The sequence below is a fragment of the Talpa europaea genome (genome assembly GCF_964194135.1).
Source record: "Talpa europaea genome assembly, chromosome: 2".
Classification (NCBI taxonomy): Eukaryota; Metazoa; Chordata; class Mammalia; order Eulipotyphla; family Talpidae; genus Talpa; species Talpa europaea.
The window spans coordinates 87876623-87894593 of record NC_140068.1 but is presented as its reverse complement, the minus strand read 5'-3'; the positions used below and the strand labels follow the sequence as shown (position 1 = coordinate 87894593).

At 49.0% G+C, this 17971-nt stretch overlaps 1 protein-coding gene across 1 annotated transcript; it reads right to left on the bottom strand.

Moving 5' to 3' along the window:
- Positions 1-243: 243 nt before the first annotated feature.
- On the bottom strand, positions 244-16960 carry MRPS18A (mitochondrial ribosomal protein S18A; the record flags this gene model as incomplete). The annotated part of the gene is made up of 6 exons (XM_084228609.1): positions 244-660; positions 3545-3614; positions 3774-3897; positions 6260-6367; positions 9427-9458; positions 16849-16960. The coding sequence occupies 6 exons, from the start codon at positions 16958-16960 to the stop codon at positions 516-518; spliced, it is 591 nt and encodes a 196-aa protein (XP_084084735.1). The 3' UTR covers positions 244-515.
- Between the last annotated feature and the right edge of the window lie 1011 nt (positions 16961-17971).

Below are 17971 nucleotides of genomic sequence, written 5' to 3'. Positions count from 1 at the left end.
GCTGCACACGCACACCAGATGGCCCTATCACCTCCTCCTTGCAGCCCCCCCAGGCTGAAGAGTTAACAGCTGTCAAGAAACAGGCTGGGAACCTGTTCGGTCAACAACTCCCTTTGGTTGTATTCATGTGGCCCATCACAAAAAATTAGTGACTCAATGCTAGTAATTGGTCAGAAACCACCCTAACCCCCCCCCCCCTTCCCCGGCACTTCCCAAGCAGTGAGCACACACCCCGTGGGGAAGCACATGTGCCTGATTTATGACACTCCTTTGGGCAAAATTGTCCTCCAACCCAAGCCAGTCACGAGATCACGGCAGCTGCCAAAGAGCCAAGTGCCCTCCCTGCCCTTAGCTCCCAGCTCTGTTGCTGGGCAGGCTCTGGAGTTGGTCCTGCAGTCCTTCCTGCTGCTCATGCTGGAGGCGCGGGGCCACCCCGGTGGGACAGATGGGGCTGAACTGTGGCCCAGGGCTCGGCAGCAGGATCAGGTCTGGCCAGGCTGTCAGGAAGCCCTCAGTCAATGATACAGCGCCAGAGGTCTTCCTGAGTAGGAGACGTTGTCTTTGAGGAGGGGTGACCCCACAGCCATGCGCACCTTGTTCCAGCGGTGGCCTTTATTATAGATGGGCTTGACAGAGCGGGGAGACCAGCGGGTCAGGTACCTGTAGAGGGAGGGCTGGGGTTAGTGGAGCTGGGAGAGTGGGCAGGGCCCTCTGCAGTCAAACCCAAGGCTGGATGACCGAAGAACCCTTTCACCAGTTTTTCTTTCCCAAGGACTAGGGGTTTTTCCTGGAAGCAAAGTGGAGTGTGCTGTAAACAGACAGGCTGGGTTCTTGCTGCCGCAAGCCCGTGTGTACGCGCATGTGTGCCCAGGGTCAGGCAGCCCAGGGCCACGCGCTCCCTTGATCTTTCTGACTGGTCAATGTTTGTGTGTATTTGCTGGGAGAGGCGGCGGGGAAAGGAAGGCTGATGTCAGGGCCCAGAGGAATCCTCCCCTCTTTCCCACTTGGCTCCCTCTGCTACCCAGCCTCCAGGGCGCTCCCTGGGACAGCCTAACTGGTGCAGGACCCCGGCCATTCACCCAACCCATGATGGGAGTCAAGGGTGAAGGCCCATGGGTGCAGACCTAGCCCAGGAAGGTTCCTGTAAGTAGGAGAGGGGTGGGGGAAGATGGCTGCCGCCCACAGTCCTTTAGCCTCCTTTGGGGATGGCGAGGGCCTTGATAGTTCCCGGAAAAGTGGCTCATGCCGGCTGGGATTGGGGTTTACTCCATCCAGAATGAAACTTGGATTTTGTCCAGAGAGGCCCACCCTTAGTCGTGAAAGCTCAGCCGCGGCAAAGGCCAGGATCCTCCCCGCTTCCACTTGAGGTTGGGGCTCAACCCAGCCATCTCCAGAGACACTCAAATGAGGGACTTTTCAATTTAAAAGTATTAATCACCCCGGCTGAAAAAATGCTAAAAGTGAAAAAATGAGTGCGGATTTATACTTTTCAACTGAGTGTCCCTGGACTTTGTCCCTCTGTTTTCAGTTCAGTGCAAACAGGGTAGCTTTGACAGGAAGTCAGAAACTGCAGGAGCGGCTGGCCCACCAGGCAGGGGATGGCTGGCAATTCAAAGCGCCCCACGGGGAGACTGCTGGCCCTAGGGACTCCTTTTTCTAGAGCTGGTGGTGTGCTGAACAGCAGATGAATAAAGGTGAAGGAAGGGAACACCTTGCAGGCCCCTTTGCTAGCATCTCCCAGAGAGTGTGAAGAGATGGGGGTGGGAGAGCAGGGTCCCCAAAAGGAATGCTCACAGGGATTTGAGGTTCCGAGATCCTGAGGGTGACAGGATTTTCCAGACCTGTTGCCTTAAAGCTCGTCCCTCTCCTGCTCTGCAAGGATCTGAGGGAAACTGTACTTCAGCTAGGCCTGGGCCTGATGCCTGTGTCACAAGGAGTAGCCAGCTGTTGGGGGAAAGTGGGACAGGGGACGTGGGGCCTGGGCATTGTCCAGTCAGCTTTCTGGGAGCACTCCAGCCCTAGGAAGAACCAAGGTCCCTTCCTAAAAGAGCCCTTTCCTACCTCCCCTGAAGGGGCAGAAGGAGGAGCATGACTCCATGGGGTCCAGCAGCGTTTGGGCCAGTGAGTGGCACCTCAAGGACCTCTGGATGGAATCATAATGTCCCTGCAGGAGAATCAAACTCCCTCATAGCCAGGACTCCCATAACAACCCCTCCCCCACAGGCTTTTGCAACCTAAGAGCTCCCACACGTCATCAATCCTGTGTCACGTAAAAGGACACCGGATATATGGGAGGAAGCCTGGCCTGGCTTCAAAGGCCTGAGGGCAGGATGGATTGTGTCCTCAGGCCTGCTACTGTCTCTCAACGTGGGGGGGGGGGGGGGCAGGGGGAGGGGAGGCCCTCAACCCCCAAACAGTCCACAGCATATTTGGGAAAGACAGGAAGAGGTTAATATGATCTGTTTCTTCAGGGCTGCTGGCAAATGGCCCTGCTAGCAATGTGGGAGGTGCAGGTGGAGATGGGCACGAGGTCAGAGTGTAGGCGTCCCCCCGTACCTCTGAAACAGCAATTCAGAGGTGGTATCTGCTTGACCTCCCACCCTCCAGGGCTGGGTCCTGCTGGGGATCAGTCTGGAGATCTGTGGGGGGATGGGATGTCTTGCTTTGCTTCAATCACCTTTGGTCCCCTACAGAGAGCAGTTTCAGTGGCAGCTGGACAGGCCAAAGCAGGGAGGGACCGTTGATAGGGGAAAGCAAGAAGAAACACCAGAATCAATTTTATAGACCTCAACCTACTCTGCACAACAGGGTATATGGGTGTGGTTATGTCGGAGAAGGAGGGAAAGGAACTCACAATAGGAAGGATGCTGGAATGGTAGAAGGAATCTGCTCTTACACCAGAGGGGGCCACCCTGCTTAGGATGAAATGAAGGTAGACTGATTAGATTCCAGATCTAAGGACCTTCCTCTACTCCTTTATGAAATAAAAGGTTGAAACCACCTCGGCCACACATGCTGCTGTGCAGGTTAACCGCACCATTTATAACCTACATGCACGCTGTCGTGAAGCTCTGCAGCACACAACTTGCACGGTTAGGTTCAGTGGCCCTTCCCCTGGTGTGTCCTCCTATTGCTAAGGCTTGATTTTGCCCTTTAATAACCCCAGTCCTGGGACAGTGAAAGTTTGCAGAAGTGGTCTGACATCCCAGCAATCCAGTATGATGTCATATACAGGGGATTAGCACATCCTCACGCCTAAGCAGCAGGCCTTCTTTCTCTCTTTGCCATTGTGCCCAGTGCCCTACTAGAGAGGGGAGAGCCTGAGGCCAGCAGGGGAGGGTGCCAATATCAAGGGCAGCTGTGTGGGCAGGACGGGGTGAGGGGAGTGGGTGTGTGCTCAAGCTGGAAGGGAATGGGCCAGCCAGCCAGAGAGTCGTCTGACTTTCCTGGGCTGTGGGCTGAGCTCCAGCAATGGTCTCCCCAGGGGACAGTGAGAGCCCAGGCCTGCAGAACACCCAAGATGCTGACACCCAAGTTAGCTTACCTGTTGAGTTTTGGTTTGCTCTTCGGAACGAATCCTTCAGGAAGCCGAGGCCTGTGATTTGGGAACAGACCTGAGTGGAGAGGAGTGCCTATAAGGTGTGGTCTCTGCAGCGACCAGAGGGAAAGCCCATCGGGGTGGAAGGCTAGCACTGGGAGTGAGGATAACGAGGCCTCGGATGTCTATTTCCCTGCCAGGAGGGATAGGGACGTGGGGCTGGTGCGCCTTCTACCTGCTCGGTGGGCCATCTTCACACATTCCTCAATCTTGCGGTGCTCTTCTAGGCACAAGCCTGTGACCTTTCGGGGCAGCATACCTCCGTGAGGCCGGATGAACTGACTGAGCAGCAGAACATCCTAGTAGAAATGGAAAACAGGAGATGAGAGTGTTTGATTCTCGGGAGCCAGGGTCTCCGGGGCGGGAGGCTATTGTACTGGGGCACTCCCAAGAGGGGGCTGACCTGAGCCCACAGCCTCCACACTCCCAGCTGCCTACACTGGTCTGCCACCCTCAACTAAAGCTAATTCCCAACCCCGAGAGTTCTGAGCTCCTCCCAGAGATCACCTTTTGATCACCTTTTGAGTAGCTTAGAGACTACAAGCTCCTTCAGAAGTGTTAACAATCTTTCCTGCACCTACAGGCTCTTTCCTGTGATGGTTTGTTATCTACCTCGGGTGAGGCGGGGAGGTGTCATGGAGTCCCTCACAAGAGGGAAACGCCGCACCACTTCTGTCCCGTGCCTACATACAAGCGGCCGGCAGAACTCAGGCAGACAGCCCTCCGCCGCTGCCATTCCCTCTGAAGCGCTAGGAGACGTACAAGCTGAGGAGGAAGGGACCGGGGTTGTGGATTAATCTCACATCTTCTAAGCCTCCTGTGACCAGATGTGAATGCATTCTCAGGCTTCCTTTGGACTTAAGATTGCTTTGGATGAGTCAAGGAAACAAGAATAAACAGAGACAGAATCAAGACAAGCGGCATCCCTCCCCCCCGCAAGTCTCATAGGATGGCTGGGGGGTTAACTAAAAGCCACCGCCCCCCCATCCTGCAGATCTGGCATGCCAGTCTTCGCAGTCATGTTCCACAAACCGATCGCTGCCCTGGCAGGCGCCTCGCTGTATAACCGCAGATTTGTTTTAATCACTGGACAGCTCCTGAGGGACCCAAGCCCCCAATTCCCACCCCTGTAATCTTCAGAATCTGATGAAAAGAACTTGGATTGGATTATCCAGGGCTAATAAACTGGGCTCATAGCCCAAGCCCCCCCACTGCAGGCTGCCAAGCAAGCTGACAACGTTGTGCAGCTCAACCTAACAACAGTGTCCTGAGTGGAAAAGGGTAAAAAGGAAAACAACTTTAGCCTTTACTTCGGAGGGGATAGGATTTCTTCTGCTGGATAAACAGAGCCCAGTCCATTTCCTGGAAATGGCTGGTAGGAAGAGTTCCCAGGGAGGTCAGGCAGTGTGGCGTTCGCCTCCCCGCCTGCAGCTGGGATTCCAAGTATGCCCGTGACTTCACTAACTTCCATGTCACAAGAAGCTGCGAACACTGCCCCTTGGCCTGCAAGCTTCCCATTACTCCCCTTCTGCCATCAGCAGGAGGCCAGGACTAGGGGGAGAGAATGCCCCCTCGGGTGGCCTGAAGCCAAAGTTACCCGTCCAGGAGATTAGTTGGGTCATTTTGCTCAGCCCCCAGGGGCATGTGGCTTCTCCTACTCTACCACCTGACCGGGATCTCTGCCCTTAGTCATCCCATTCCACAGAGGCACAGGGACAACTTGCAGGTCAAACTGGCCCAGAGCCGTAATCACCTGAAGCCTACAAATAGGACACTTAATGAAACGAATGGAACTCTGAAGGACAAGTGTAGATTTCTCCAGGGCTGTGTCCTTTTCCCCAGGCTCACGCCTTCCCATTTCTAGAGAGGATGCAGATTAGTGGTTGGGATTGCGAGTTCTCCCTGGGTTTTGTATCCTGGCTCTGACACTTTCTAGCTGGTGATCTCAGACAAGTTCATTCACTTATTCATGCCTCAAATTTTCTCATCTGTTAAATGAGGATGAAAAAAGTGCCTAGATCACGGGGATATCAAAAAACTAAGTAGATTAAGACAAGAAGATGCTTAACACAGTGTCTGACAAGAGCATGCACTCAACGCACATGCTATATTATTATTATTATGCACAGTTTTCTTTCTGTGGAACCAATCATTTTAAGAGCTGGAGCAAACAGGGTTTTTGTGGTTCCCAAACAGAAAGAGGCAGTGATGTGTCCCCAGAGTACAGAGAGAACTCTTCAAATGCATCCTTGTTATAAAAGATGGAAAGCCAAATCTACATCCCAATTCCACCCCTTTGGGAACACATTCCTGCACGACTGGGTGATTAAGTCCACGGGGAAGCTGACCATGAAGCTAAGTCAGTAACTCCCAACCCTGGCTGCACATCAGAATCACAGGGGAGCACCAGGGACTAGTGATGGCCAGGCCCACTCTGGACCAACAATTAGTTTGGGGGTGGCGTCTGAGCAGTTTTTTAAAGCTCTCCTGTGAGCCAGGATTGTAGCCAGGGCTGAGAACCAGTGGACAAAATGCTTGTCTTTGATGACTCCATGAGATGCAGCAAAGGCTGCAGGGTAGGATGCAGCTTGAGCTAAGTGGGGAATCCAGAATCTCACAAACCCCCCTTGCAGAGCCACGCAACACTCAGTGCAGACTCACCTCATAGCTGTACTTGTGCTTCAGATTCCACCGGCAGATGGGGCACTGGCCAGAGGGGTTAGGAGGATTTGGACTCTCCTTGGGGGTCCCTGTGATACGGCCTTCAATCTGGGAGGCAGAGAAAAAAAGCCAGTGAGGGAGAGGGCTGCATTAAGCAACCCCCCCCCAAATAGTGGGGATGCTGGTAAAAGATCATCTCTGGGGATCTGTGGGAGTAGGTAGGTCTCTCCACAGAACTGTGGTGGTGGCTCTATGCTGCTGTATAGGGGGCTTGGAGTGGCTTTGGTGGCCTGCAAGGGGTTTGCTGTCTCAGCTGAACGCTACTTTTCCTTCCTCAAAAACATAGAAAACACCAGAATATTATACTTCTCTTTTCTCCTTTTGGGAAAAAAGAAATAAATGCACATGGCAAGAAGCTTCACACTGTGCAGGAAAGTAGAGTCCCATCCCACATATCCTTCCCAGAGGAGAGCGCAGTTTCCAGCTTTATCTTACAGAGGTGAGCCTATGCCAGAGGTTCTAACCAGACATGGTTTTGCCCCCTACGGGACATTAGATAATAGTTCAGACATTTTTTGTTCCACTGGAATATGCAGTGCTACTAGTATCTAGTAGGGATACTGGTAACCAACCTGCAATGCACACACAGCCCCCACAACAAGGAATTATTTAGCCACAAATGCCAATTGTGCTGAGGCTGAGAAACCCTGGGCTTCTTTTCTTTTTCTTTTTTTAAAGATTTATTTATTTATTTATACAAGCACTGGGTACAGTCAGAAGCACAGGAGGGTGAGAGAATTCACCAGAGCCAGAGCGGGGAATAGAACAGGCAGACTGATGAAGTGCACTGCTGAGGGGAGCAGCGGGTGGCAGGAGAGGTCTGTGCACCATGTGGGACCTTCACCGGGTGGCCGGGGATCAAACCGGTGCTGCAGAGGCTGCGGGAAGCTTCGCAACCCAGTGCTCAACTGCCACCGGGGAGGCCCTAGGCTTCTTTTCTTATTAAAAAACATAGATGTGGGCCTCCCCTGGTGGCGCAGCGGTTGAGTGCTGGGTTGCGAGGCTGCCCGCAGCCTCTGCAGCACCGGTTCTATCACCGGCCGCTGGCGAGGGTCCCACATGGCACGACAGACCCCCCCTGCCGCGCCCACTGCTCCCCTCAGCAGTGTATTTCGTCAGTCTGCCTTTTCTGTTTCCCGCTCTGGCTCTGGTGAATTCTCTCACCCTCCCGCGCTTCTGACTGTACCCAGTGCTTGTATAAATAAATAAATCTTTAAAAAACAAAAACAAAAACATAGATGCGGGGCCTCCCTGGTGCTGCAAGGGGTTAAGTCTCAGCATTATGAAGCTATCAGCAGCCACTGCAGCACGAGTTCGGGAGCTACCCTCAAAGTGCAGCAGACCTCTCCTGTCTTGCCTGCTACTCCCCTCAGCAGTGTATTTCAGTCATTCCACCTGTTCTGCTCCCCACTCTGTCTCTGGTAAATCCTCTCACAGCCCCACCCCTCCCCGCTGCACCTCTGACCTACACCTCAGCTCTTGTATGCATAAATAAAATAAATCTTTAAACAAAAAAACCCATAGACGCGAGCATACATATCCTTTTCCTCCTTGCTTTTATCATTTTGGATTCCACCTCTCAAACCCTGCTGAGGCCACGTGTGACATGACCTCTATCATCACTGCTGGATCCTGTGACACTGCCTTGGAATTACTAAGTGCAATAAACCAATGATCTGGGAATCAGCTCTGACTGCAAGAAAGCTTTGCTGACTGAGGCCATGGATTATGAGAGTGAAGCTGGGACAGGTCTGCGAGGCTTTAGGAGGGAAGCAATAGTGTCTCCTGGGGGAGAACTGGCAAAAGGAGATGGGAGGCTGCAAGCAACACTTGGCTATGCAGGGCTCTGCTACCTACCTTTCTGCCAAGGCCACCGAAACTACACCAGAAATGGAAAATGTGTAGGTGTGTGGAGGGTTTTGGAGGTGGGGGAAATGGGGGAGGTGTTAAGAGGTTTCTGGGGTAGAGAGTCAACATTTAAATTGACTCCCAGTTATACTCCTGGCTCGTGTCATCTCATTTAACCCTCACAACCTAGTGAGAGAAGCACAATGATCTTATTTTATAGAGGAAGAAATACCTAATGCCAGTCACTGCAGCACCTCTCCAGATATGGGTGGGCTCTCTATTCTAAAGGCTCTCACAGTGCAAAGTGTCTGCGTGTTCATTCTACAAAGAGCACCCCCCCACCTGGAAAAACAAATGCGCTGCACTCAAAAGCCAGATGTGTTCTCTCCTCCTGCATGGAATTTATAGGGTGAATGCTTGTTTCGGCTTTGGATATGGGAGCCAAAAAGGGTGCCCTACGGGGATGGAGGTTCCCTACAAAAAGGGAGGCTAAGCAGTGAAAAGGCTGAGGGAATACTCGGGGGAAGACCCAAAGAGGGAACCCCTATGGGCTGATCCTGGGGAGGACCAAGCTTGGCTGGCTGCCAGAGGGTTAAATCCCTGCTGACATGGAAGCTTCCGGGAGTTCCCTGGAGTTGAATATTTCTTGGAGGCCTGGAAGGCCATGTGAAAATAGCGTTGTGCTTTAGGGATTAGAGGATAATCTAGGCCCCATGACTCCCCGAGGAAGGGAGGTGCGGTGTGCCCAATGAGGGAAAGGGGGGGAGTAGGTGGATGAAGAATTATTAGTTTTCTCATCAACAGACAAGCCAGGGCACCAGCCAGTGAGTCCAGGAAGAGTGTCGCCTTTTAAATGTATCATTTAAGGAGTAACTTAGTCATTCTAGGCAGAAAGAGACAGAACTGAGATCTGGGCTTCTGACCCCAGGGCCACTTACCCTGGCTCTCTCTAATCACTGCCTTAGTTTCCCCTGGGAAACAGATGCATTACTTGGCAAAGAATATGTCAGCAAAAACCTCTGAGACCTTGTCATACACAAGGCCACTTTAATCAAGCGACAGATGCCTCAGTCCAGGCACACAACTATTCCTGATTAACCACACTACAGTACAGAGCTTGAAAAATAGTAGACTGTGGGATTTATGGTCACAGAGGGAGCTGATCCTGGAGCCAGGAGTCCAGTTTGGGCCTTCTTCCGAGGAGCAGCCAGGCAGTTCCAAGCGTTAAAGAGGTTGTAAGCCAGCTCAATGATACTTACTATAGTTGTCTTCCCTTCTTGGATCTCCACCACTGTAGATAAAGGGAAAAAATTAGGTCAGCCATTTAATAAGGAACAGGGAGTTTCAAGTAACAGCTCCACTTCTAGACAAGCAGAAAAATGGAGCCTTTGGTCTGCACTCTCCCACGGGCCCCATCTGGAAGAGAAAGCATGTAGGGTTCACCTCTGAGTACGGGGCTCTGTGCCCTTGAGGCTGGGTGGAGGTAAACCCAGATGCCCAAATAATATCATCTTCCTGGGATTAAGGGCTCCTACACGGTTTCTGCCATTCTATTTTTTTTTTTTTTAAGATTTATTTATTTATGCATACAAGAACAGGGTACAGGCCAGAGGTTTGGGAGGCAAGAAGATTCACCATAGACAGAGTGGGAAGCAGAACAGTGGGATCTACTGAAATACACTGCTGAGGGGAGCAGCCGGTGAGACAGGAGAGGTCTGCTGTGCCATGTGGGTCACCTTCCTGGCCGGGTATTGAACTCATGCTGCAGTGGCTGTGGGAGAGCTTCATAGTGCTGCGTCTTAACCCCTTGCGCCACCACGGAGGCCCCTGTTTTGGCCATTCTAAACCAAGATTCATCTTGGTTCTGTCCAAGGAAATTGGCAAAATCCTGCCTTACTGTGGCTAGCAATAATGACCTAAGAGTTGAGGGGCAGCAGCATTTCAAAAACCTTCAAAAGTATCTACTACACATGTTCTTTGAGGAAAAGAATCAGACAAACATGGCTTCTGACCTGGAAGAATTAGCAATCTAAGATATAGCAGTGAACTAACACTGCTGCTGTTCTGTATTCTACCCTTACCCCCAAGGAATGAGACAGACTCGCTCACCCCTAAACTCAACCTGGAGCTTTGTGTTAAATCTGCACAAGAAGGAATGGAAGAGTTAAATCCTCTTCTTCACTCCTCTTCCTGCAGGGTTACATGGTGTTACCTACATGGGGGGAGGGGCTGGAGGAGGTGAAAAGTAGGGGCCTGCAGTCACTGGGTTCAGGCAGAGCTTCAAGGACAGTCCTGCAGTTCTGCCTGTATAGGTTGCAATCGTCAGAAGAGAACTTGAGGACAAGAAAATAAGCCTCACATCTGTCAGGCATACAGATTTCCTATCTTAACCAGGATGCAGAACCACCACAACATTCAAAGGGAACAAAAAAAAACAAATGAAAAGTCCACAATGGCAAATATAATTAAATAGAAAGTTCCTGGAGATTCTCCTTTGTCCTCAAAAGTTTCTTTAGAGAGAAACCACAGTTCTGAGTATAGGAACTGATATCCTGCAGATGCTCAATAAATACCAGCAAGTATTCAGAGAGCAAATATATTTGTCACAGCCCCCTTCTGACCGCTAATTACTGTAATAGAAAATTTGGGACCACATAGGCTAAAAATTATCTCACAAAATACTAAAAACATATTTTAACAAGAGTGTGGCTACCAAACTTCAGCTCTATTCAGCTCTAGTCAAGACAAGGGGTAGCACCGAACTAGAAAGAGTCTATGTTTCTTAACTTTGAGAACCTAGTGAACGTTATGGACTTCTCCTTAGGAGCATGTCCACAAACAGCCACACAACTAGATGTGTTTCAGGAGGCCCACAGCCCTGAGTCCACACACTCAATTGATGACATTGTTTTTTTTTTTTCCAGTGGTAGGAGGTGATTTCACTTTCTTCTTTATGTCTATCTGTATTTTCTAAAGTTTCTAAAATGAACATGCACTGCTCTTGTGATAAAAAATAAACAATAGAAAGGGAGAAGGTCTAAAGAACAATGTGAGGCGATTCGAGCACGACCAGAGGCCCATGGCAGCATCTGTGCTCACTGAGCTCTGTGACCAACACCTAATTGGACACAGACTGCCTGGAATTGTTCCCTGTTTGTTTTCTGGGTAAGGCCATTCATAAAGACTCATTACTCCAAAACAACCAACCTGTGAGCCCCTCAATGTCCAACTCCAGACACACAAAGGAATAACAATGGCCAGAAAGGCCCTGAGGCTTTCTCCAGAGAACACTGTAGTCACTAATCAATTCAGACAAACTAGGTTTCTCCCAGTAAAAGAAAATGCGTCACCCCACACACGGATCCACTTGTACAGAACAGAGCCCAGCCCAAATGGGATGTGGGTGAGACTTACTTAACCTGGTGCTCAGTCTGGAGGCCAGCACAGCTGCAGGGGGGGACAGTCACTGCACTGTGTCAACATAAAAATGTGGGGGAGCAGGGCATAGCCCAGCAGGGCTTCCAGAAGCCCGGGAGGCTTTGAAATTTTACAAAAACCAAGCTGGGAGAGGGAGTGAGTGAGGGCAACCAAAACCAAATCTGAGCAACAGGTGGGAGGGGTTGGGGGTGGGAAAGTTCTCAAGACTCCTGAGAGGAAATAAAAGGAGACACACATTCTGGTACCACTCAAGTCAGCAGGAGAACAATGTCCTGAAATACACAGTGGATAAACATGTGGTTCCCCTCTTGGTGGAGGCACTTAGGTCCTAACCATGAGGTAAACAAGTCTAACAAACACACATCACTACAGGCAAAGAACCAAACCCTGAAGTCATCCCACTGGCCCCTGGAATAGAGATCAAAGCCCGTGGCAAGCTCCGCTGTTCACAAGCTCCCCACACAGCAACTCTGAGCCAGTGAATCATCTTACGATGAGCCAGTGGGTAAAACAATAGGCAGATGCTTATCTAATAGAGACAATTTGTCAAACCAGAAGGAATGACCTGGGAACTCAAAGGAGATGGAGACTGATCAGGGCGGTGTCTTAGTGCAGGGGCAGTAGGCCCGGCTGGAGCCTGACAAGGCCCCAGTTGATTTTAAGCCTCTGAAAACAGGAGATAGGAATCAAAATAGTATTGATTTTCAGTGTGCATACAAAAACATGTCAAAACCAAACAAAACTCGAGATCCATTTTATCCCTCCATTCAAGAGACGTGGGGGTGGCTAAGAAAAGCCGGACTAGAGTTTTAGGTACTAACAAAATTGTTTAGAAAAAGATGGAATCAGCCTTGTGTTCAGAGATAGGGCTGTATCATGCAAACTAAGGCTACGAAGCAGTTTTCTAAACTAAACTAGAATCAAGGGCCAACGTCTTTTCAGATAGGCATTTCTGACACATGAAATAATCAGCCCCACATGAGACAACACATTTGACGAGCACCTGTGGCGTGTATAGTCCCGCTCTACCTACTGTGACAAGTTAAACAGATGAGGAACAGAGTCTTTGCCCTAGAGGAAGAAAGGGAACTAAATCAATATGGGAACTTCACTATAATAGAGTCCATGCCTTGTAAAGAGGTCCTTTGAGTAAGTACTTCGTTAAATACTTGCCTAGGATGCAGTCCAAGACAATTGAAGTATAACAGTCTACAGCAAACAGCATTGCACTGTGATGAGATTGCAGTGAACCCAGAAAACAAACACCCCCCCCCAAAAAAAAAAAAACCAACAAAAAAAACCTTGATGGCCACAAAAATACAGACACAGTGAGCTACAGCAGTATAAAGACCTAACTGTTCAGTAAAGGAGGAAGTGAGGGAGATCAAAGATGAGGAGTGGAGGGAGCTGCCACAGGAAGTACTTAGCGACCAAGGTCCTTGTTGGACAGGATCCTTGGAAACCGAGTCCTAAGAAGGAGGGGAGGAACTGAATGGCAAGACAGCCAGAAGGTGGCACTGACAGTCTGGTGTGGAGTCTGGGAACGGAGTGTGTGCTTGGGACGTGTGCGTGTCTTTTCCTTCTGTTGATTTTTTTTTTTAAAGATTTATTTTTATTTATTTATACAAGCACTGGGTACAGTCAGAAGCGCGGCAGGAGAGGTCTGCTCGCCATGTGGGACCCTCCTCTGGGGCCGGGGAGCAGCTGGGGATCGAACCGGCGCTGCAGAGGCTGCGGGCAGCTTCGCAACCGAGCGCTCAATCGCTGCGTCACCGGGGAGGCCCCCTTCTGTTGATCTTTAATTCTACCATTGAAGTTTTCTGATTCTCCTACCATCTCTCCTCCTTTCCTCCAGGACCCCTGAGGGACTGTCCCTGTCTTTTTTTTTTTTTTTTTTAAGATTTATTTATGCATACAAGAACTGGGGTTTAGGCCAGAGGTACAGGAGGTAAGAGGATTCGCCAGAGAGAGTGGGGAGCAAAACAGGCAGACTGACTGAAATAAACTGCTCAGGGGAGCAGTGGGTGAGACAGGAGTGGTCTGCTGCCCCATGTGGGTAGCTCCCTGGCAGGGGATCGAACTCATGCTGCAGTGGCTGCCGAAAGCTTGATAGCAGTGTGTCTTTAACCCCTGCGCCACCAGGGAGGCCTCAGAATGAGAAGTCCTATTGCTGCACAAAATCTCTTTCTACAGGACTATGTTCTGTGAATTCTTTAAAACTCCCAATGTACCAACTCCTCTCTCACAGCTTTTAGCTAGAGGGCTGTCCATCCTGCCAGGCACATCCTTATCTGACATGCTAGGGCTTCCAAAAAGCCCCTTAGCTTTCTAGAAGAGATGAAAATTTCCCTTTGCCTTTATTCATCTCAGCACCCTCTACTCTAAGTATCAGAAAGCTCTTCACTGTTAATTCAGATAATCGTATGTGTTTATTTTTTCTTGTTTTAAATGTATTTTTTCTTCACAAGGGTTCTAAGAATAAGGCAGGAACAAGGGCTAATGCCATCTTTGTTAAATCTGGCAGTGTCAGGCAAAAGGCGCTAAATGGTCTTTGGCAAGTTAACTGACGAAAGCTTAGAGGGAAGGACGGGCGCCTCCATGGAGTACCAAGGTGATGCGACTGGTGGAGCTGGAAGAGTGCCGGCTCTACTTGCAACGGCACCACTTCATAGCTGTGTGATTCTGGGCAGTTACTGAACCCCTCTGGACCAGATGTCCTCATTTGCAAATAATGTCAGTAATAGCTGACACCCTTTAGGATTGGTGAGAAGACTGAATAAATGTGGAAAACCTGGCACAGTGCTTGCAGCAGCCACTCAGTAAGCCACAATTTCCATTTTGTTTTCTTTCAGTCGTGCTTCTTCCATTACACTCTATATTGACTTTGTGTGTCCCTCTTATCAAACTTGAGATCAGGGTTTCTCAGCTGAAATTTTGGGCCAGGTGGTTCATTGTTGTCCTGTGCACTGTAAGATGCTAGCAGCATCCCAGACCTCTACCCAACAGATGCCAGGAATACCAGGTGTAACCACCAAAAATGCTTCCAGACATTGTCAAAAGTTCTCAGGGGGACAAAACTGCCCCAATGGAGAGGCACTGACTGAGAGCCTCTACAGGTAGGAACCCTAGTGCTGAGTCCTCATGAAATTACTAACATCCGATATCTGAAAAGATGCTTGAATATTGTCAGCTTCCTCCTCACAACTTTAAATTCTGTGAACAATATTATCTGGGAGTCAAAAGTCTCAGCTGGGACCAATCAAAACTAGCTATATATGTAATACTTTATGTCTTACACATGGGGAGAATACCACGAAAGTTTTTTCATTGCAATGTTTTGGAGACAGGTGGTTCTCAAGAATACAGCATATGGTATTGCCTTCATATAAGATCACATAAATTCAATTACTTAGCTTTTAGGTCTGACAGTGAGTAATATGGAAGAGTTAGGAGTTCAGAGACCCAGCTGATTATACAGTTAGTCATTTCACAAACTCTCCAACTAAAAAAATTCAAATCCTGGGGCCTCCCTGGTGGCGCAAGGGGTTAAGACACAACCTATGAAGCTGTCCGCAGCCACTGCAGCACGAGTTTGACCCTCGGTCAGCCAGGAAGCTACCCACATGGCGCAGCAGACCTCTCCTGACTCGCCTGCTGCTCCCCTCAGCAGTGTATTTCAGTCAATCTGCCTGTTCTGTTCCCCACGCTGTCTCTGGTGAATCCTCTCACCCCCCACACCCCTGGCCTGTACCCCAGTTCTTGTATACATAAATAAATAAATCTTAAAAAAAATTCAAATCCTAAATACTCCCTTGTAAAAGAAAAAAAAAAACTATTCCTTTTGCTTCTCTTCTAGGAATGTAGCAAAGAACTGTTTTCAATTTTGAATTTCATAAAGATATGTAAATTCAGCTATTAGTATTTACATGGTAAATGCTACTTGGTAAACATCCTCAAAAATGTGGGCATATGCTTATTTTGCAGTGTGGGAATAGATGAAAAATTTTATCTAAGTCCTATTATCATATGATCTTTTTAGTATCTGTTTTTATTTATGAATTGGTTTATCTAGTGATAATCAGTATCTGGATTTTGTTGTTCTTTCTAGCAAGGTTTCTATTTTCCCTTCATAGCTAAATTCTTTAAACATACCTGCTATTTTTGTTTCTTTATGAACTATCTCTTTGAAATCCCCAAATGAGGTTCCCTGTCTGTCATTCTACTGACATTGCTGTTTGAAGTCTTAAACAAACCAAAAAATAGCTCCCCTAAGACAGAGCCTCTTTATGCTAGATAAAGAACATGCTGGTTAATATCATGCCAAATCTTAAAAAAAAAAAATCACTTCTTTTGCACATCATTTATTCTTTCCTACTTGCAGCACTAAGGACGGACGTGTCCTAAAAAACCTTTTACTTCCCACGAGATTTTATCCTGTTATAAGCCTATTCAAAACACCTGCCCCTTATACTGTTCCCAGTACTGGAATTTCCCTGTATTTTGTCATGTTAATATCTAACTTGTATTTATTGGAGTATATATGTATCATCTCATTAAAACATACTCTCTTAGAAAAAGGGTTGTATCTTCTCTTTCTGAAGAATCTGACAATTTGGAGTACTGCATTTAGCTTTCCATATGCTCTCAGTTGATGCTACCTTTCCAGACTTCAGAGTAATGAAAAGCAGAACCAACCTCCAGCATGTACCTGTTTCACCTGTTCAGTGGCCTTTCCATTTTCCATTTTAGCTTCCAGCTCTTAGGGAGATTAGTAGCCCAGGCAGAAAAATCAGCCATGAGATCACAGCATTTTCTGATGAGTAACTTAAAAGGGTGGCCCTGGGGAGGGTATCCAAATGGCCTTCCCTAAGTCCCAGGATTCTTTAATGAAGGAGGGGGAAGTTCGGAGAATACGTAAAGGAGAATTAACATGCAGACCCTTACCAAAAATTTTTCGGAAGCCCGGAGCAGGTTTCTCTTCGGCTCCAGCTAACCATGCAGGTCCCTCTATCCGTCCTCTCCCCAGCCTCCCGCCCCCACTAGTGAGGCCACTCCAGAGGGGAGTATCAAGACAACCGTATCATGGTCTGGGAGACTTTCAAGCACCGCTGGAGCGCGAGCATTTCCGTGGTTTCCGAACCGTATGAAGAAAAGGGAGGGAGGGGCACACGGGGGCTGCAGAAAACAGTCGCCTCGCCGCTGTTCTTCTCTACCTGGGGAGGTCGCCAAGACCTCGGACTCACCTTCCCTGAACCCGCGTGTTGGAGGCCGAGCCCAGCTGGTCTTGGCCGGGCCAGCTAATAGCCCTCGTAACAGCCGCCCGCAAGAGGACACCAATATATTGAGCGCCGCCATCTTGAAAACCAACAGTGACCTCTTGTACACTTCCGCTTCCGGAACAGCGCGCGCGCAGTCGCAGTGGCGGGCAGGCACGGTGTGCGTTGTGGGCTTTAGCCCCGTCACTCCCATCATTTTTTACCTCTCCGGTTTTGAGCTTAGCGGGCAGGCTTCCGTGTCAAGGGTGTGCTTCACCCAAGGGTCTAAGGGAGGACTTGTAGCTCCTGTTTGCCACTCTTCGCAGTCTCCAAGGTCGCTTTCGTTCCCTGGCTGGCTTCCTTGGTAAAATCACACATATACTATTCTTTTTCTCTGTGTTTTATCACTGCAAGTCAGATGTGGACTTTCAGCTTCTTGAGATTGGACTGAGGCCTGTAAAGGAGAGATTGAAATGGTTAGTAACTCTGGTTTTGGAACATCAGGTATCAGGTGTCTCCCTGTCTTCCTTCCCCCGCCCCCTTTCTTTTTTGTATACTTAAAAGTTCCCTTTGGCCTGGGGTCTTTCCATAGCTCTTTCCTCTCACTGCCCTTTGACCACCTGGTTAATTCCCATTTATTTCTAAGGGCCCAGCTGATACTTCACTTCCACAGGGGAGACTTTTTTAACCTGGAGGTTACTGTTCTTAACACAGATAACGTTCCATTTTAGTACTTGGTAATAATTGCAGTTTTACATTTATTTGGATAGTATGTGTCTCCACCAGGTGTTACGCTCCAGTAAGGCAGATATATTCTTTTTGTTGTTGTTGTTAGCTCTTGTATTTCCAGAACTTAGCACAGTGCCTTAAACATAATAAAGGTGCAATCAGTATACTCTTTTTTTATTTTAAAGATTTATTTATTTATGAATACAAGAACTGGGGTACTGGCCAGATGTGCGGAGGGTGAGAGGATTCACAAGAGTGGGGAGCAGAACAGGCAGTCGGACTGAAATACACGGCTGAGGGGAACAGTAGGTGAGTCAGGAGAGGTCTGCTGTGCCGTGTGGGTTGCTCCCTGGCCGGCCGGGGCATCGAACTGTGCTTCAGA